General features: G+C 38.2%; 1 protein-coding gene across 8 annotated transcripts in view; it reads left to right on the forward strand.

Moving 5' to 3' along the window:
• Nucleotides 1–20,013, forward strand: part of LOC124164372 (basement membrane-specific heparan sulfate proteoglycan core protein-like) — a 1,400,348-nt gene that overhangs the window by 1,125,582 nt on the left and 254,753 nt on the right. For 6 of the 8 annotated variants that reach the window (XM_046541669.1, XM_046541671.1, XM_046541670.1 and 3 more), the window contains 2 exons: nt 4,813–4,932; nt 8,491–8,601. In XM_046541669.1, the coding sequence (XP_046397625.1) occupies nt 4,813–4,932; nt 8,491–8,601 (231 nt within the window). The remainder of the gene's footprint in view (nt 1–4,812; nt 4,933–8,490; nt 8,602–20,013) is intronic. The other 2 variants (XM_046541675.1, XM_046541676.1) reach the window with 1 other exon arrangement.

The raw sequence follows: 20,013 nt of genomic DNA on the forward strand, positions 1-20,013 counted from the left end.
TGGCCGAAGCAAGTGGGGTGGAGTGGAGGGTAAATTTCTCGGCACATGACTTTTCCTTTGCCAATGTGAAGAAAGCTGGCATGCCTTGGCAATCCCTCAGAAATCCAGTCGCTCTCAGACTCTTATTGTGTTAGCATTGTGAATCTGCTAGCAGTGTCGCCTCTATCCTCAGTCCTCTCCAAATGAGTATTGTCTGGTCTCCGGGACAAAAATACCTGTGAGGCGTATGTTTTCTTTGATAAATAAGGGTGGCTACGTACTAGTACATTTGTCAATGTTGGGTTCTTCTGGTGCATATTTGGTCCCCTTCCCATGGGATGCGCCAAGCCCACCAGCTATGTCCAGACTTCCGCAACAGGTGCGCGCGCACTCCCCACTTTTGCTTAAACCTCACCTGCTCGGCCACAAATAAATTGACTCGGGTAACAGGATAAAAAAATAAAAGATTTCTCTTTACAAGCAAATGTTAATGTGTCCTAATCGTTCAAAATCATTGCACTTGTCCATTACAATTTTTCAAAACATATCTGTTTCTTGGACAAAATTCATGTTGACTCATATAATACCACCCAGAACCAAAAATGTTTCGGGCTTAAAAATAATTCATTTCAAAGTGTTTCGTCTTGCTAAACATGGAAATCACCATGGCAAGGTGTTATTTTGTAGCTCTTGTTTACAAGGTACAGAACATGATTGGTAACAATCCAAGTATAGCACTAAGGCAAAGTATGGGATTATTTTAGAATCATAAAGTTTTGATATGCTTTTGGGCTTTTAGTGATTTTTTTCCAATAAAACCCTAATTAAAGCGCAAACAATGTTGCTCATTCTGACAATGTTTAGAGGTCATGCAGCAGCTTCTAATCACAAAAAATAGCAATTATTTCAGTGAAAAACATGTCTGTCCATCTTGCCAGGGAGTGCTGCTTGTTTGCATGGGTTATCTTCCCATTAGATGATTATACATTTTCTCAGCTGTAGCAAGACCCCAATCACATTTTCCTCTGATGAGGGAATGAATCCGAAGACGGTTTTGGTACGACACAAATTTGTATGCATTGACTACTTTACTGGGGCGTGGCAGTTCGGTAGATATGCATGGAATATGATGTCTTGTCGCTCTAATTTTGTCTTCATCTATTCAGAAAGTGTGGTAGAGTGGCCTATTATATCAGCACGCATCTCGTCTTTGTTGCAGGCTGCAAGTGTGGGTTAGAGGAGAGTTGAAGTGCCTATAAATATCCTCATGCTGGTAAAAAAAATACTAAATGTTTCTCCGGCATGAAATGGTCTATTTAGAATTCACTTTCAGTTTTTCCCATAAATCATTGAATTAATCAGGATGATCAACTACAACTGTTCTAAAATATTTCCTTTAGTTATCATCTATGTTTGCTGTGTTCCCCTTTAGAATGATGGTTATCCAAGCAAGACCTCTTTCAGCTGTTACATTGAAGCCGTCCACAAGCTTCAACGCCACATTGTGCTTGCCAGTAGTAGTATCACAGCAAACTCTCGGTATTTTGTCAAAAACATGCCATTCTTCTTGTAACTTGAAATTTTATTGCTCGTTGTTTGTTTGTATTCTCATTCAAGCTGCTTTGAATTCTAAGCAGTGTGTCTCCACACACGCAGGACGAGGTAGTTGGAAGATTTTCTTGAAAGCCTGCACCTGAAATACAGAATAAAATGACAGAAGAGAGAAAATGGATTAGCAAAAAGGATGGCATTGGCTCCGTACCTGTTCCATCAGTCATCTGGCCCATTCCTCACTTGGCTAATTTGCCAGTGAACCACTTCAACATTATGAGGTTGACAAGGATAAAAGTGGGGAAGAAGTTGACACACCTGGAACTTTCCATGATCAAAACTTCGAGGTAGAAGTTTTGACTGAGTCCCTCAGAATGTAGCTGGAGAATTGGATGACCTTGCAAGATATCTTGACTTGACTTACAAGAGAGCAGAGCTTATGGGTTCAAGATTGAAGCAATAGCATCTTCTCTTACCACAAGTCAAGGTTATGGAGTTTGGACTCATCTCAGTTATTTTCTTCATTTTTTAGAAGAAAAAACATATGCTTTCTTGTATTGATGTTGAAGGCTTGGTGAATTAATTCCCTGAAAATAACTCATGCAGCAAGGAAGTGGTGGTTGCTTATAGATTCCTCCAATCTCGGTTGGAAAGCATTTTTACTGCACAGAGGCCTTACCTTCTTCATTCCATTGCAATTGGATATTCCCTTCTCATTAAGGAAACTAGTAGGAATGTAAATTATGTATGTGCTTCCAGAGGCAATCAAATGCAATGATCATGAATGACTCATCTGTTGTGACTTGAAAGTTGTTGTCCTTACTCCTGGGAATGCAATTGGGCTATTACTGCTGCTTTTTTTATGTAGAAAATCTTACAGCATTAAAGGCAAATGACCATCAAGAATTTCAGATTCCAGGAAGCGTAATTTCCAAGATAAGCCTCTTAGATCAGAATAACATTCTGTTTTCACCTCTGTCAATTAAGCTGGAAATAATGTAGTTGCGACATTCAAGAACAAGCGTGGAGAAGTTCTTCAAAGATTCAGAGCAAAATTCCAAAGATGGGAAAGGTTAAGGAAGGAATCTTGTGGTCCCTCAGATACTCATAATACATTTTTGAAAGACCCTGGGTTTGATTAAATCTTGTCAGGGAAAGAGAAGGAAACGTGGGAAGCCCTAAAAGGTGTGGTGATAAGAATTTTTAGTCAACAGAAAAGATGAGAGCTGCCATTACTGGGTAAAAGAACCTCTAGTTATAAGTTCTGAGACATTGGTTGCAAGATGCCTCTGAAATTTAATTCCTTCACTCCCATTTTGATTTTTTCCCCTGAAATGTGGTGATAGTGAAATGTGAGCTGTTAGCAATAAGTTCCGTGCAAGGATTCTCCAAAATTTCTCTACAAAAGACACAAATGTCAAGGTCATTGTGTTTTTGTCATGGCTCACTGGCTATTGCCCACTGTAGCAACAAATGCTCTGAGGATGAAGTACAAGTGGCAATTTATGAAGAAGCATGTACAAGATTAGGCTCCAATCAGCACTGCTTTATGAAAAATTTCCATTGTTCAATGAAACATTACTTATTTTAGTATACTTACAATGCAGGAATTATTTACCTTATCAATTAACCATTAAGTGAAAATGTAGTATTTGGCCTGTCATTCTTGTGGGTTGTTTTGCATCATGGAAACAAGAGCTAATAACAAAATTCATTCACATATTCATTTTTCGCTGCCAAAAAGTAGTAAAAATTGGCTATTTTTAAACATGAAACTTACAAAATTATTTTTGGTGGGGTAGTGTAATCTACAATTGTTCTAATGTCTTAAAAATGATATTGAATGTCTTGCATGTAAATGGCTGAGAATTAATTAAAGGCATTGAAAATCTTGGGCATTTGGAGGGTTATAAGAGCTGCAATTTTTTTTAAATATCTTTTTGTTTAGCTATTTATTATACTACCCCAAGTTGAGGTAATCTGTTGGCAGCACCGTATGGCTGTAATTCTACAAGGCTTGATCAAATTCTGAGTTGTGGAATTTGGAAATTCCCCTTGTGTGATCTGGCCACATTTTCCTGTCATTTCATTGGCTAGAATGCTTTTTCACTGTCTTAAAATTTTTAGCCTTGGATGTTTACCACTGGAAACATGCCAGAAAAATGTTTGTCTGGTCCACAGGATTTTATTCCTTTTGGATCCCGGTTCCAACCACTTCTGTCATTTTCAAGGTGGAACAATGAATGATGCGAGCTAAGTTTCGGAAATGTTTTGAGTAGTTTAGAAATTGGGAAGGGTGTATGAGAAGTATTGGGCAACTTGTTCATGGACAATGAGGAGTGGGTGGGGTACAAAAAGTTGTTTGCAACAAAATTTACATTTTAGTTTTGAGAAGCCATAGAAATTTCAAACTACTCCCAAAAGTCCAGCTTTTCATCCTTGAACTGTTTGTGAAGAGCCTTGACATGAAAATCACGTGTGCGTTGACAGTCTAGTTAATGCTTAGCAAAGATGAAGTGGGTTCCCCTCTTACCCTCCACTGCTTATGCTCTGGCACCCTTGTCTTAGTGGAATGAATGTTCATGGTGATCCACGAGCACAGAAATACAGTTTGAAGTTTCACAGCACACCATATATACACTGCTCCGGTCCTTGTTACTGAATACATGCTCAGTGTTGAATGAAGTATGTTGCCAACAGTAGCTCTACTTTAAAATGACTTTTACTTTTTGTGTTGGAAATTCCTCAGTCACGGGATATGTTGAGGGACCAAGGAAGGATATTTTGCGACAAGAGGCAGTGCTTTTGTCATCACGTAAACCTCCTCCCTCATTTTCTTAACACCTCTGTCCATCTCCAAAAATGGTACATATATGCACATATTTGCTCACATCATGTGCAGTTGAAAATGACATAAGTTGTCAAATACTAGCTTGGTTAATAATGGCATTCTGCCAACCAAACCACAAACGTTTTTCTGTCATTTTGTTACGTGTTGCACAAAATAAGCCATATTCTCTTAAATTTGTTATTTACATATATTCAATTTAATTGCTAGCACACCATTGTTAAGCTTCTTATTTGATTGGTTAAATTTTGCCATTATGTATTTTGTTTTTAATCAGCCATTCTATACCGTCACATGTTAGAGGTTTTGTGGGTACAACGATGTTGTCTTTTCTTTAATTTTTGGAGGCATTTATGTTTATACTTTAAAGAGTTATTTACTTGATGATCTTCCCTGATCCATTCATACATTCAATTTCATTTGTTACACCTTAGATCGACGACCACCTTGCCAACTCGATGAATTTGCCTGCAATGATGGCACATGCCTTAATATTGCTCAACGGTGCAATAACGTAGCCGAGTGTTTAACAGGAGAAGATGAGCAAAATTGCGGTAGGTGTTTAACCTGATAATTACTCTTGCATCTAGTGAAATTATGTGAAAAGTACTCCTCATTAGTCGCTCTGCATTGATTACTTTATGTATATTAAACGAGAAGAACAAATAGGTACTCTTCATGGCCAATTCCAATCCAAGTATAGCATACTCCCGATTATCTGTGTTTCGGCTTATCTGTGTTGCGGATTATCCATGCATGAGTTTTACATCTTTTAATGTTTTCCGCAATCTTTAAAAATAATAAAATTGACGCAACAGCACCAGGATATTTGCATTTTAATGCTAGGCCAAACCGGACTTATTATTTCTATTAGAATTCCCTTCGTAAAATGGAATTATTTTATTTACTTGCAGACAAGAAATGTTTCGAGTCCTCTTGAATGTCAGTGCTGGCGACGATCAGCAGTGGGAAAAAACTCTCGATTTATGTTGAAAGATTCTTCAATGTTTAACCAATCGTGAACTAGGAAAAATGTTATTACCGATCTTTAATTGCATATTCGCAAATTTGTATTTGTTGCCATGGCCTTGCACACAGTTGAATACGGCCCAAGGGAACCGGAGATTTCGTCACACTCGGGCATGTTTACGCCGTGACGAGAAAACAGGAACACAGAACTCCTGTGAAGGCAGCTTGCACGTGATCTTGGCATCATGCAGTAGTGATTATAGGAATCCAGGGCTTGGGGCAAACTATTCAGGCGAGTACCTGGCTATGATATTCATCCAACTCTATTTCCACTTCCCCCGTTGCCTTCACTCCTACCATTTCTTTCCTCTCCAGTTTGACCTAATCACTAATCACAGCGTGAACATGCCCGAGTGCGACAAAATCTTCGGTTCCTTTGGATCGCACTCAACCGCATGCGAGACCACTGCTATAATTGCGAATTAACAATGTGAAATATGCATTAATAGACCATAGGTAACATTTTTCTTAATTTACGATTGGTTAGCCAATGAAGAATCTACTGAAATTAATTAAGATTTTTTCCCGCTGCTAACTGTCATCTGCAATGCTAGGGCAGACATTCAAGTAAATTTGAAGCATTCCTTGTCAGCAGGTAAATAAATTAATTCCATTTTATGAAAGGAATTCTAATGGAAACAATGAGCCTGGTGTAGCCTTGCATTAAAATTCAAATGTACTGGTGCTTTTGCATTCAATTTTTTTTTATGAAAATCACAGGAGTGTGAACACATGCATGGATAATCGGCAACACGGATAAACTGCAGCCAGGGAATTGGGAGTCAGCTGGATATCTATCTCTGGGGCGTACCAGCAAACCAGAATACACGCTCGTATGACTAAGTGCACTGAAACGTCTGTCTATGAACTCTAAGCCATAATGAATTGCTTAGCGCTGCATTGTGAATAAAATATATGGATGAAAGTGGTGATTTGTATGTAAACGAGGATCTTAGTATATTTTAATGCTGCTTAGAGAATCATTACATTAATAGAAACATAATAATTTGGTAGCAGTATGGAAGATGAAACATATCAACATAGAGCTTCACTGTTTATGGAGTAAATTACATTGCATCCATTGTTAATGCAATGAAAAACATAAATACTAACATTGGCATTTCCCACTTAAATTTTTTACTCTATTTTTAATGATTAGGTAGACGTGAACATAAACAAATGCATGAAATTGAACCAAAAATTATATCTCTAGTTGAAAATTTTCTCTGACATACTCACCAGGTAAACATGAGTCAAAGATAAGGTGAAAAAATTTCTATACGAGGATATTAAACTTAAGTGCATTTTGCTCAAAAACCATTTTTAACCCATAAGTATATCTTAGGTTGATAATATTATGTGTTAAGGACAACTATTATGGCCATACATTAAACCCATATCTACCATGTTTCTTCATTAAGGCTGTTTCAGCTTGGCATATGCCTTTAGCTGTACCAGTCTTAGTGCGTCTTGTTTTGGTTGTGGGGTTTAAAGAACATGATGTGACTTCTGGCAGCAGGAAATTGAAGTGTGTGCCCAATTGGTGGGGAATAGCCTTGGCCACCGCTCACCCTCTTCTTTTACTTGGGTTTTTTTGTGTCTTTATGAGCTCTTTCTTATTGGGTTTAAGTCTCCTTTTCATTTTCAATTGCTTCACCTTGTTAAATCAGAAAACATGTTTCGATAATCATCCCATGACAATTAGGTGCCTAAAATGCTTATGTGGCACATTTGCTCTGACTGGGTTTGACAGTTTGAGATGGTGGTATGAAATGATAAACATTGGCTTTAAAGTGTAAAAAACATATAATTTGCTTTTTGTCATTTAGATAACTATTTTAGTGAATAGGAAAGTCTGAAAGTTCAAGAAATAATGGTTTTTCCCCACCCTAAAATAATGTACACACCCAAGCACAAATGAAGGGTTTATCTTAGACGTAGATTTTCTGATTAAGGTGATTGGTTTAAGTAGTCATTAATGGATGGTATGCATTGGTTTTTCGGGTTGATTATACATTAATAATGGTGTTGATTATTTGGTGGTCGCTTTTTAAATATTGTTCTACAAGACATCAATTTTATAATTGTAGTTGCATGGTTTTTGGCATTGAGTTTTAGGAGAATATTTAGCATTTCTGGTAAAGCATCTTTATCTTAAGTAATGGAAATAAAAGTGTCCAGTCAACTCTGCCATCTATGTACTTATCTTGCTGTATATATTGGCTCGATTACATGTAACTTGTAAATATGTATTATTTACAATTTTCTCCCTCTGATTTTGATGTTACATATCCATTCACTGTTGCAATTTCAGTAATTTTGTGTTACTTTTGTTGTTATTCATCCCAAGTTTTAAGTTTCCTCAGAAAGCATGCTACTTACCGTAGTATTTTGATCCTGTATTTATTCCCTCTATAAACCAAAAATTTCTTCAATAATAAGCATAGATATTGCTATTAAATGGATTACAAATAACTCCATTGACTTCTCCTATCAATCAGGTATGTTAATTGTGTAGCATAATTAATTTTGCATGTTCTGATTACTAAAATTTTCTTTTTATTTTCTCTGTATTCTTGAATGAATTGTTATTATTTATGAATTCATATGGATTGCGAGATGCTTTGTTTTAGGTATACAGTAGTATTTTGCCTTGCCAATTTTAATCCCCTAGCTAATTCAGTAAGTACATATATGCATATTTAGTATTTTTAATCAGAGCTAAAATATTTGTAAGGCATTTCGAAGCAGATTGCTATGGTGTCATAATTTGTAGCCGCTACTTATCTCCTCTATGCCTGTGTATTTATAATCAGTCAAGAAGGCATTGTTTCCCCCACAGTTTTCTTTCAATTACATTAATTATAATTCAAAGAGCTGCTCATTTCAATATTAATTCACTGTTGTGTGTGTAATAATTCTAAGATATACCATCTTTATTGTTAAAGCACGCAATGAAGGCTTTTAACTTTGTCATAATGTTGCTAATTATGTTTGGCCAGAGATAAATCTTGACTGCAGATGCATTCTCAAATCATATTGTGGCAGAAATTTATGTGCAATCCATTTGTCTTTCTCTCTAGCACAATGTTCTGATGCGGAGTACCGCTGCAATGATGGAAGGTGTATTGATCTCAGGCATCACTGTGATGGCCGGAATGACTGCGGAGACCTTAGCGATGAAGAAGGATGTGGTGAGTACCCAATTTTCCACTGAATTATTGGATCTTTTCATATTACTTACAGAATATTTGACTAATTATAAGTTCACCATGGTTTTCTGCTCTTTTTTATCATCTTGTAGTGAATTCAATTATTTTATTTTGGATTCCAATCATTTTCGTGCATGCTAGTATTGATATTTTTTGGCTCTTTTGGTTACAATTGTCACACTGTTCGTTATCTGTATTCAAAACTGCACAGCATTATTCTGAAAGCATCAATTCCATTTATTTCTTGGGCACTTATTATTTTCCTGCTGCCATTTTTGAATTATTTTATGAATTATCAGATTCTCTGGGTAATTTGTATTATCTTTTTATAAGTGATTTTTCTTATAATTTTCTATTCTTTCCCATGTTTCATCAAACATTATCAAATTTTAAGCTCTTTGTTGAGTTCTTTCATAAGTGCACACAATGCACATTTCTGCATCGTATGTAACACACGTTTCTTTTTGGATCAATTGAATTCATGCGTTAAGTTTTTTTTACTTCAATTTCAAGTGCTACTTTCAGTTGGAAATTTGGACACAATGTCTGCAAAATCTTATTGTTCAAGTATTTGATACAACTTTGTGAGTTAAAATGAATCCTTGGAGTATTTATCTTGTACTAATTGGGGGTATAGAATTATTTAAATTTTGAATTTGATGTTAATTTTGTATTCCATTTCACAAAAACTTGGCATTATTAATGTTATTTTTAACTGCAACTGATTCGTGACATAAGGTATAAGCCAGCTTCTGTAGCTTTAATCTTAGTCTTTATAATATTTAGTGTTAATTTTTTTAATGGTAATGATATTTAGCTTTCCCTTCATCATGGTCGTCCAAGAGCAATGCTTTCATCCCCAACAGAGGTCATTTTGGTTTGCAAATAATTTCATTATTGGTGATAGTGCTACTAGTCTTAATTTATGTAAGTCTTGAATTGACGAGTTTTTCTATCTGGACATCTTAGCAGAAGTGGGCTATCTTAAAGATTTTCAGTGTTGGGCTCCTTAAGCTGGTGCATGCCTAGAATGCCAGGCATTTTTTGACAAGTATGTGTGATTTCAATCAGAATTTTTGCGGAAATTCAATATGAATGTGTTGAAGCTACATATTTTTATTACTTGAAGTTCTCATCATTAGGATTTCGATGAAAATGTTCACCTATGATGTTAAGTATTTTATTGTTTACAGTAACAATTCTGATAAGGATTATTGCCGCAAAAGTTTTCACAAAAAACTGCAGAAATTTATGCAGGAATGAAAAAAAAATATATTGGATATGTGTAAGAAAAAAGCAAATAGAATTGAAAACTTGAGACCTTAATACTCACGGAAATTTTAACAGTGGCTTTCAACAGATTTGGATGGATGTTTATGTGTGAGAGTAGTTATTCGTAGCACTTGTGATTTTTAACTCCTCGGCTGATCAGAGTGTCCTACTAACTATGTAATAACTTTAGTGCATGACTAATGGAAGTTCTTTTGTCTCCATACTCAAGTAATTTAATGTACTCATGCATGATTCTAAGCATGACTATTTCTCATTTGTTTTAGAGTACATAAAAGTCTTAGTAAGCATTTTAATCCTTCATCTGTGGTAGCTAGATAGCCAATCTTTCGCTCTGTGTGGGAAAATTTTCTCTGGAGGGCAGAGCCTTTTTTCTAATGGGAGGGACGGAGAAGTTATAAGACCCTTGTAATCCGATCCTGGCCCTTTTCTTAAGGACCTTATCCACTTAGAGATGAATGGGTGAAATTTCAGACGTTTTGGTAATTGGCGGTGGATGGTAGTTTGGCTTCCTACATCTAGGGCCCAGGTTCAAATCCCATTCCCATGGAGAGTTTTGATGTCTGCTTGGTTCCAATTGGACATCATCAATTGGATGAGACAATAAGCCTTTTTCCCTTGGTACCTTCCTGTAGCAATGGCTTGGTTTCACGTTGTTATGAATTCTGATACCACTGGATCCACTGCATCACTAGATTTGCAAAACTCTACAACATGAATTATGCTATAGCTCCTCAACATTGGAGAATGAGGAATCATACCAGTCAAAGAAAAGAGTCAGGGAAATGTCCGGAAAATATAATTTGGGGAGTGTCTTTATTTCGTATTTATTAATCAAGCGAATTTAGGACAACGTTGTCCCCTCTTACAATTAACTTGATTGACATTCACAAACATCCATGCCCTGGATGGTGGTCAAGCCACCCAGGTGGGATTCGAACCTGAGACCTCTAGGTTAGCAGTCGTGGACTTTACACCGGCACCACCGAGGCTGGTGTGAGGGAGATGAGATGTACCACTGCTTTGCCATCGGTATTAAGTCAGGGAAAGTAGAGGTTGGCATGAACTGTAAGAATTCATGCTTTCTAATCTATTCAAAGGAATTAACTAAGAAAAGATGGATGCAAGTAGATCCACATGTGTCATTTCTCTTACTAATTATAGTATGATCAGAGCTTATCAGTCTTGCGGTTTCATTTTGTTCTTCTGCGTCAAAGTACTGTGCCAAAGTGGAGTGTGGTAAGATGCCCACTTATGCCCAATAGACAATGACTTAAGTTGAATGGTCCTCCAGTCCAACAATCTCAACAGCTCAGCCAATCCCCCACCGCCGATGTCCGTATGAAACCTGTAGACACCTTAGATTTGTGGCATTTGTGCCTTGAGTGTTGAGTGATAATGTGTCACAAACCAAAATGTCAGTGATGTTTCGTTTGACTATCTGGTGTGAGAAGAGTTCAGTAGAGTTAATTATTGATGAATTGATATTACCAGTTTGCCCATTAATGAAGAGGTGGTGATGGAAAAATTTCACTAGGGCCTGCCTTTCTGAAAAAAAAAATTTATTCTAATACTTTTGCAATTTTGGACTAGATTGTTCTCAAGTATACTTCTTCCCGCTACATTGTTTCTGACAAGGCCGAGGGGACTGGTTGTTGGTGTCAAAAAACGGAAGAAAAAATCTTCTTTACGTCTTCGTTACAAATAACTATTTTATTCGTCTTCTATATCCCAAGGCCGTAACAACAATCACTTTTATATTGGCAACGTAAATAAATAACAAAACAAACATTCATCATCACCTTGAACGTAAAAATGCAAAACCCTACAAATATTAATTTTCACATTACAACACCTCCCCTCGTTCGAGGATGATGGAAAGGAACACAAAAAACATCATGCATAAACAATACGTTGGCAACGCCTATTCGAATTCCACCCAGGCGCTGCTTATTTTGTTAATAACGTATTCTAACACCTCCCCTCGGGATTGACAAAATAATAATTTGAAATATAAATCTCTAAGCACTCCTTAAGATTTAACATCTTACAAAATTCTTTTGTCTTAGTTCCTGACAGTGGCTTTGTCAACATGTCAGCGACATTATCTTTTGATCTGACTAACTGGAATGAAACCTCCCCTGTTTTTACCATCTCCCTGATACAATGATACTTCTTGATGTATGACATATAATCATATTTAATAATACTTCTTGATATATGATATAATGACACTTCTCCGCATCTGGTCCACTCAGTGCCTCCTCTGCATCCTCCGGAATGTTGCTATCTGGACCTTCTGCAGCAGGGACAGGTCTTGGGATTCCTCTGTCTCTGAGACCTATGTGGTAGACCACCTTCCGCTACTCCTTCATAGGCAGGCTCATTTTCACAGGCGATGATTACCTCCCCTGGCCCCTGGATGGGTGTCACCTCCTCTGGCTCTCCACCTCTCGCCTCGAGCTCCTCCCAAGTCATCGTCTTCTCCTGCTTTCGTTTTTCCATCTCCAGTTGTTTCAAGGCGTAGTCTTTCTGTGATTGCTCTTCCTTCAGGCGTTTATTCAATACAGCCATCAATTCCATTAATCTGAGCTTTTCAGCCTCAGCAGCCTGCATCATGGCTCTTAAAGCATACTCCGAGGACTTGAAATTTCCGGATCTCATTGCGGCAATTACCAGTGAGTTATCATTTGAGCCTTGAGAAACATTCATGCTATGGAGGGCTTCTTGTAACTTTTCTACCATTATATTTTTCTTCTCCAGTGTATCTTCCAAATTATTGACTTTTGCCTGTTCTTTCATCAGCTGCATCGTTAAATTTTTCTTTTCTTTCCTATGTTCTTCTGCCATTGCCTTCATTTCTAATTCTTTCTCCTTAATAGTACTATCTTTGCTCTTCAAACACTCATTTAGGAATAGTATTAGCTGGTCACCATGCTCTTCCTTGGCCATTACTGTGGACAAACGACTTTTGAAGGCATCCATTTCTGCCTGGTCAGCCGCTGATATTGCCTTACTAACTTCTGCTTTCCTTTTCCAATCGCTGGCCTCTTTCTCTGCCTCCTGAAGCGATGTCTCCAGCTTTTCTACTTCAGCCAACCTCTTCTCCCGGTCCATTGGTTCAAGGTGTGTGTGCCTCTTTGCAAAAGAAACTCTGGAAGCCTTCTTCTGCTCGACTACGATTCTTTCCCCTTCATGGTGCAGGTGTCCCAAACGGTTGTGCCATGTTGTTGCTGCAATTTTACATGCTTTCATACCTTCATGTTCTTCAGCTTTTTTTCTTATTTGTGAAATAGAAGCACTCCCTTCAGTAGTGAGGTAATACAGGAAACCAACGCGATACCCCTGGAACAGAGTAGCTTCTTCGTCGCTAACAGTAGTCTTTCCGTCTCTCCTCACAATGGTCAAGCCCTTCTCTTCTAATTTCCCTTCCGAAATCAAATTGTCTTGGAGGCAAGGAATATATAACACATTAGTTAACTTTATTTTCCATCCACCACATTCATTCGACATCTGGATGGTCACTGATCCTTGACCTTCTATTTTTAGTGATGTACCATCACCCACAGTTACTTCTCCAGAGAGGGGTTTGAAATCAACAAACAAATCTTTCCTAGGGCTCATGTGATCCGATGCTGCTGAATCCAGTATCCATATGCCGTTGTTTGCATGGTTTGGATTTCTTTGCATGCAGAGTACTTTATAGCCTCTTGATACTACTGATGCTGATGACTTCTTCTCTTCTTCATCTTGCTTCTGTATGGCAGGACAAAATCTTGCAGTATGCCCCTCCTTTCCACATGTGAAACAAATGTATCTCCTCCCAATAGGTTTCTTTGGAGCATTTTGTGATTTATTTTCACTGCTTACTTTAGGTATGTTTGGCTTCTTCTTTACCTTGAGAGCCTTGTGTTCTTCTGTCTTCGCGTAATCCTCATTTTTCATTCTCTTCTCTTCTAGCAGGAGTTGGGACTTAACATATTTGGATGTTATGTCTCCTTCATTTGTTCTGTAAATACTTCGTATAAACCCAGCATATTTTTCTCGAGGCAGACCCATGAGGTAGAACGCAGCCAGTGCTCTATCCGGGAGATTAATGCCACACTTAGTAATTTTACGGTTGTAATTCTGGATCTTGCTCATGTACTCCATCATGGAAAGGTCTTCCATTTTTTCGGTATTTACCATTTCCTTTAGGAACATTATCTCCTGGAACACGTCGTAAGTGGTGCACATGTCTCTTAATGCCTCCCACATATCCTTCGCTAGGTCCAGTCCCACGATATCATCCAAAAATGAATCATCTACGTATTGTATGATAATGGCTCTGGCCTGTTGATTTTGTCGCTGACGGCGCCTAACCTCTTGTGGTGGGAGTTGGCTTTCGTCTTCCATTTCTATCTCGTTTCCATCACTGCCGAATGTTATGTATGGATGGAAACCTTTTACCGCTTCCCAACAATCTTTCTTCATTAAAAAAGCTTCAATTCTTACAGCCCATACATCGTAATTATCGCTGTCGAGTATTGGGATACACGTCTTCTTTTCTTCCGCCATTTTTTGATGATTCCGAACTTACAAAGAACAATTATGGGGTTCACTTCTTCTAACCTCAAACGTATTCGCCGTTCACACCATCAAAAGAAAAACTTCGCTTCGCATCAACACTTAGTGCAACTAAGTCTCATAATCTGTCAAAAAACGGAAGAAAAAATCTTCTTTACGTCTTCGTTACAAATAACTATTTTATTCGTCTTCTATATCCCAAGGCCGTAACAACAATCACTTTTATATTGGCAACGTAAATAAATAACAAAACAAACATTCATCATCACCTTGAACGTAAAAATGCAAAACCCTACAAATATTAATTTTCACATTACAACAGTTGGCTGCAATAGTGACGGCTGGGGCGTTATGGGGCTGACTCGTTAATTACTAAGACTAGTGGTCACACACAAGAATAGATTAATTCACTATTTACATGCACTAATTTTTCTCACCTATATTAAGTGATTGTGATAAGAATTTAAAATATCTCTATGTGATTGACAATGAATGAAACAAGCAACTAACCCCTAATTATTCTGTGGCCTAATTCATGTACTAAACAGTGAATGTGTCCTAAAAAATTATTCTAAGTAATCGAATAGGTATTAAAGCAGTCATCTCCAGATTATCCATTCGAAGGAATCTAAAGCCTAGTTTGCAATAGGCATTTACTTTAAGAGTAAAAAGTGTTTTTAGTAGTGATGGGTCAGTTCGATTCCTCGATTCTCGGCCAAGAACCGGAATCGAAAATGAGTACTTGCCAAGGTGAAAAATCGATTCCGATTCGAGTAGTACTTCAAACCACAAATTTATATACGACCTCGTTTCCAACAGTCATTTGAATGTTTGCGCCACGTTATCGTGATAACAAAACACGTTATCTTCTAGGGATGTGCGAGTACTCGAAAGTTCGAGTCAAGTCGTTGGTACTCGGCTCGAGCATTTCTAGAAGCATTACTAAGACGAGTCGAGTAGTTAAGGTTACAGAGCTTTCGAGGCTAGTAGGTCCAGCAATCTGCTGACAGGAAGCGCTATCATGAAACTCATGTAATAATACAATTTTTAAAGCCGATAAGTCATTCTAATGCCTAATTGGCCTGGTAGTTTCAGCTTGCCGAATACACTAAAGTTGTCGACGTGGGCGCCGAATACCTTTATGCCAGCCGCGGCGGCCGATCGTCTTCCGACCCGGCGCACACTGGTCCGAAATCGGAAAAAGCTGGAATGAAGTCCAAAATGACCTTTTTGGCGACAGAGACTTGAAACTTGGCGTAAATACTCATAAATTATTACCAGATATAAATTTATATGCCATTTTACATAAATAAGGCCCTTAGTGATGATACAGTGGCCCAAACATGACCAACTTTTCAAAACCACGCGCGATCTCATTTTTCCTCGAAAATCTTTGAATTTATCGAGGTGGTGTTGCGTTGGTATGATTTTTATGGAATAAAAAACGCAATATTCCTTTGACCTGGTGCTTTGCCTATACTTTCAATGACTTTTGAAGATTTTGGCTCTCATCTGTCTGGTTTTACATTGCAAAATGGCCGACCCGTTTTTCACATGAAATTTGACAAAAAGTAGACATCTTTCGTTTGCGAAGAATATAACTCGGAAAATTTGAACCACAATATAAAGAAGAGATTTTTAAAGAGTACTAAATAGAAATCTTGGAAAAAAAACGTTTGCGACGAGAGAAATAAGAGCGATTTTTCAATCGCGCATGAAAGGCTGAGCTACATGCCGCGGAACACTTTGAGGCCGATTTCTCAAGTTTTTTTAAAACTTTAGTCTTGAAAACCGTCATTTAAAGCACGGATAATCGTCTTCATTGACCTAACACACTAAACTGAGGATGTTAAAAGGATTATGCATGGATCGACTTGATCATTTAGCGCATTACTCGAGTGAAATTACTAAGGATTGGATATTTTTCAGAACCATCCTAAACATAAGAAATATGGCTCGGGTATTGAAGAAAAGTGAAGAGATTAAGTTGGCTTGCTTAAGAGAGAGAAAAATGAATGGAATTCTTGAAGAACTTGAATTCCATGAAGATTCAAGATCCATTAAAACATTGATGTAATTTTTAATAGAAATCCCAAAGTTTCCGAAATCTTGCAATTTTGGTTGGAAAGTACTTACCACGTCACACAAGTGTGTAGCAAAAGGCAATTTTCTGCAGGCCGTTATACTGTAACATGGAGACGTCAAAACCTGAATAGCTGGAACCCGTAGAATAATTGGTTTTTCTGCTTGAGAATTTGAAAGGACCAAATATTACATGACTCATATACGTTGTATATAATCTTTATTATAGCTGTGAAAATTACTATACTCAGGGCTCTCCCTTGTAGTTTGGATACATATATGACTTAAATGGTCAACATATTACTTGGGGTTAATTAATTTCAACTGTGACTATGGAACTATTGAAGACAAATTAATTTTCATTCATCTCCTACTTCTGACAATAACCATCAACGATCCTCATTATATTTTCCTTCTTACATTAGGCTAGACATTCATCATAGAAAATTGGAGTAGAATATATTGTAGTATGCATTGCTGTATTAATACCGGGCAATTGCCCGGTTCAGAAATTATCATACTCGACTCGTTATTCCCAAGTAATTTTTAACTCGTCTTATCTTCCCCCCCTCCCCTTCCCCGGTTGCAAGTCCAAGGGGAACTGAGTGGGCTTGGTTTTCAGCGTGAGTCAGTCATCTGAAACCCTGGGTCAAAAACAAGCGGCAGGCAGGGGAGTTTCTCCCTTAGTGACGTATTTTTAAAATTCTCCTGTTTGCTTTTCTTGTAAGCATCGCGCCGTCACGTCAGTACCCCAGAGTTGAACACGGAAAAGATCGCGCGGGGTTTTTTGCTCCGGAGGGCGCGCTAAATTTAATGCCACGAGTGGTCATCCCGCGTTATTTTTACTGCATATAGTAATCGGTTATCAAACGTAGAGAAACGCGTAGTTTTGAAGGACATACCGGACATAGCAATTTTCATTACGCTGAGGACCTGATTTTTCAAAAATCATCTTCAGACACTAATATGAGGATTTTTGCAACTGAAAATTATATTGGTGTCAAAACCTGCGGTTTAAAAAATTCGAACGAGTGTGTTCATTGTTGGACTAAATGGTGGATAGAAGAAATCGGAAATGCTTATAAGTGAAGAGCGCTGAAAGAGAGGTCGAGGGGAAGAGGGCTCCCTCTCCTCCGTATTTAAAGCTACGAGCGAAGGAGCAAGGGAAGAACACGTCCGATCTTGCATGTGACGTCGTTGCCTTTAAAGCGAAGGGGCGAAGGCGCAGCAATGTGATATACAGTGCAACCTCGATAAAACGACACCCCACGGTGCACCAATAAACACTCGCTATAGCGAATTGTCGCTTTACCGGAGGTGGAGCAAATAATAGCCAATATACCTGTTACGAACAGTTATACAGGAACAGGAGTGGTGCGGCGACAGATAAATTTCTATCCGATAAACGTAAGTATAAATCCAGACGAAAGGTGATGTTTTTTTGCATCACTAAATTTCCTTACTCAAACAACGGCTTACTATTCAAACAATTTATAAGCCCCGCACTGAATAAAAATGCAAAGCATTGTTATTTCAATCATTATGCCTATGCACAACCGGCGAGGCCATTTTTCTATGCACTCAATTAGTGCATTTACGTAATCATTCAATTATTTTGGTATTCTCCACTGAAAATTCAAAAATTAACTAATAAAACTATCGTGGTTATTTAATGCCTCCAATGTTTCCATTGGTGTATGTTTATTGTTCCTGTACATTAAGCGGCAGTGAAGTGAAATAACGTATTGCATTTGTTTCTGTAGTCGAAAACGGTGGAAGGTTGTATAACGTTCCTGCCTTGGAAGATTTTTTCTATCAGATAATGTAATATCTTCATTATCTACGGTAAAAGGTTTGCTAAGCTTGAAAAATGATGTGACTAAAATTGCCGTTGTTAAAAAAAGTTCCTTTTTGAGTGTTACGCTTGCGACGTATTTGAAATAATACACCGAGTTTACCACGGCACTGCAAACGAGAGTAAGTTGTTCTTTGAGTTCTTCCAGCGGCCACCAGGGGATGCTCGGCTACCCACGTGACGGAAGAGAGCGCCAGTACGACTCCGACCACTGACGTGAATAGTTCACCCTTGTGAATCCGCAACGGAGAATAAATACGTCCATCCGCACAATTCACGCTGAGTATCATTGCATCGTACATCCTACATCATCGCTAAGGCGCACTACATACCTTTAGAGGCATCATTGCAAAAAATACCTCGTACTGCAAGGATTTTGTCGGGAGGTAGGATGTAAAAAAAGGTCCGTTTCGTCTATGTTATATCACGCAGGGAATACTCCTTAAGATACTTATGATAGGAGTCCTTTCTTCCTCTTCCCTTTGGGTTTACACTGCAGGCATCACCAGCAATTACGAGGGGAGATAACGCTTTGGTGCTTTGCATTAGTATAATCAATCTTCCGAACTCTTGAAATTCTCGATTTGCAATCTATCCCTGAAATACTCCGCTTTAGGCTTAGGCGTAGCCCCTTTCTCAGGAGTTCCCGCCGATTGGAGTGGGCAAAACCACCCGAACAAAGCTCCTTATAACTCTACATAGTCTGCATTCCTTGGGCGCTTTTGTTTTTTTTTAATTGTGAGGAGCGAATAGGAGGATAAATTAATTGCGACACTCTCATATTACTCCTTTATTTTTACTTTCTCGCTTAGACATGTTTGGTGTTTTTTTGGACATGGTATCTGCCATCAAATGCTTTCTATTCATGCAACTCATGGACGTGCGGTTATGCTGACGACAGCTTTCTGCCGCCCGAGGAACAAAAGAAGATCAAGCATTCACGAATGCTAATGCCACAATATTCTCACCAAAATTAACTACTTATTTATCGAACGACAGTTTACCACATAAATTTGAGATTGAGCACTCCATTAACTTCATTTCTAACAGACCGCTAGCAATTACAGAGATTAAGGAGTCTTGATGTAAGTTTTTCCGGCGGTGAAACCGTCGCTATGGCGAGAGCCAACACCAAAAGGGCCTCGTAAAAACGAATTTTTTAACACGCTTATTATAGGGTCAATCGACGGTGCATCAGCTATCTCTCGTAATAGTGGGGGTGTCGCTATAGCCCGTACTCGCTTTAACGAGGTTCCACTGTACGCAGTTTGCGTCGCCTGAAGTTTCCAGTCCGTCTCGTCATGTTTGAGTGTGCTTATGCTAAGCTTGTTTCTTCATAAATTGTGCTGTTTGGACTATGCTGAATATTAGTAGCCTTGTTTTAGCTATAAATCTTTGGGTCATTCAATTAGAGCTTTAAAAAACTTAAATGATGTCAGATATATGTCGCGTTAGGTCTCATTCTTTTTAGAACCTCGTGCGTGTCATGCAATTGCTGAAAGATATCGAGATATCTTCGAGCTCAGTAGGTGACTCACCTAGCATTTGGCCTCCCTCAAAAACTAGGAGAATTGAACCTGAGACCGAAAAAGGTCAGTTGG

This window comes from Ischnura elegans, chromosome 8 (genome assembly GCF_921293095.1).
Source record: "Ischnura elegans chromosome 8, ioIscEleg1.1, whole genome shotgun sequence".
NCBI lineage: Eukaryota > Metazoa > Arthropoda > Insecta > Odonata > Coenagrionidae > Ischnura > Ischnura elegans.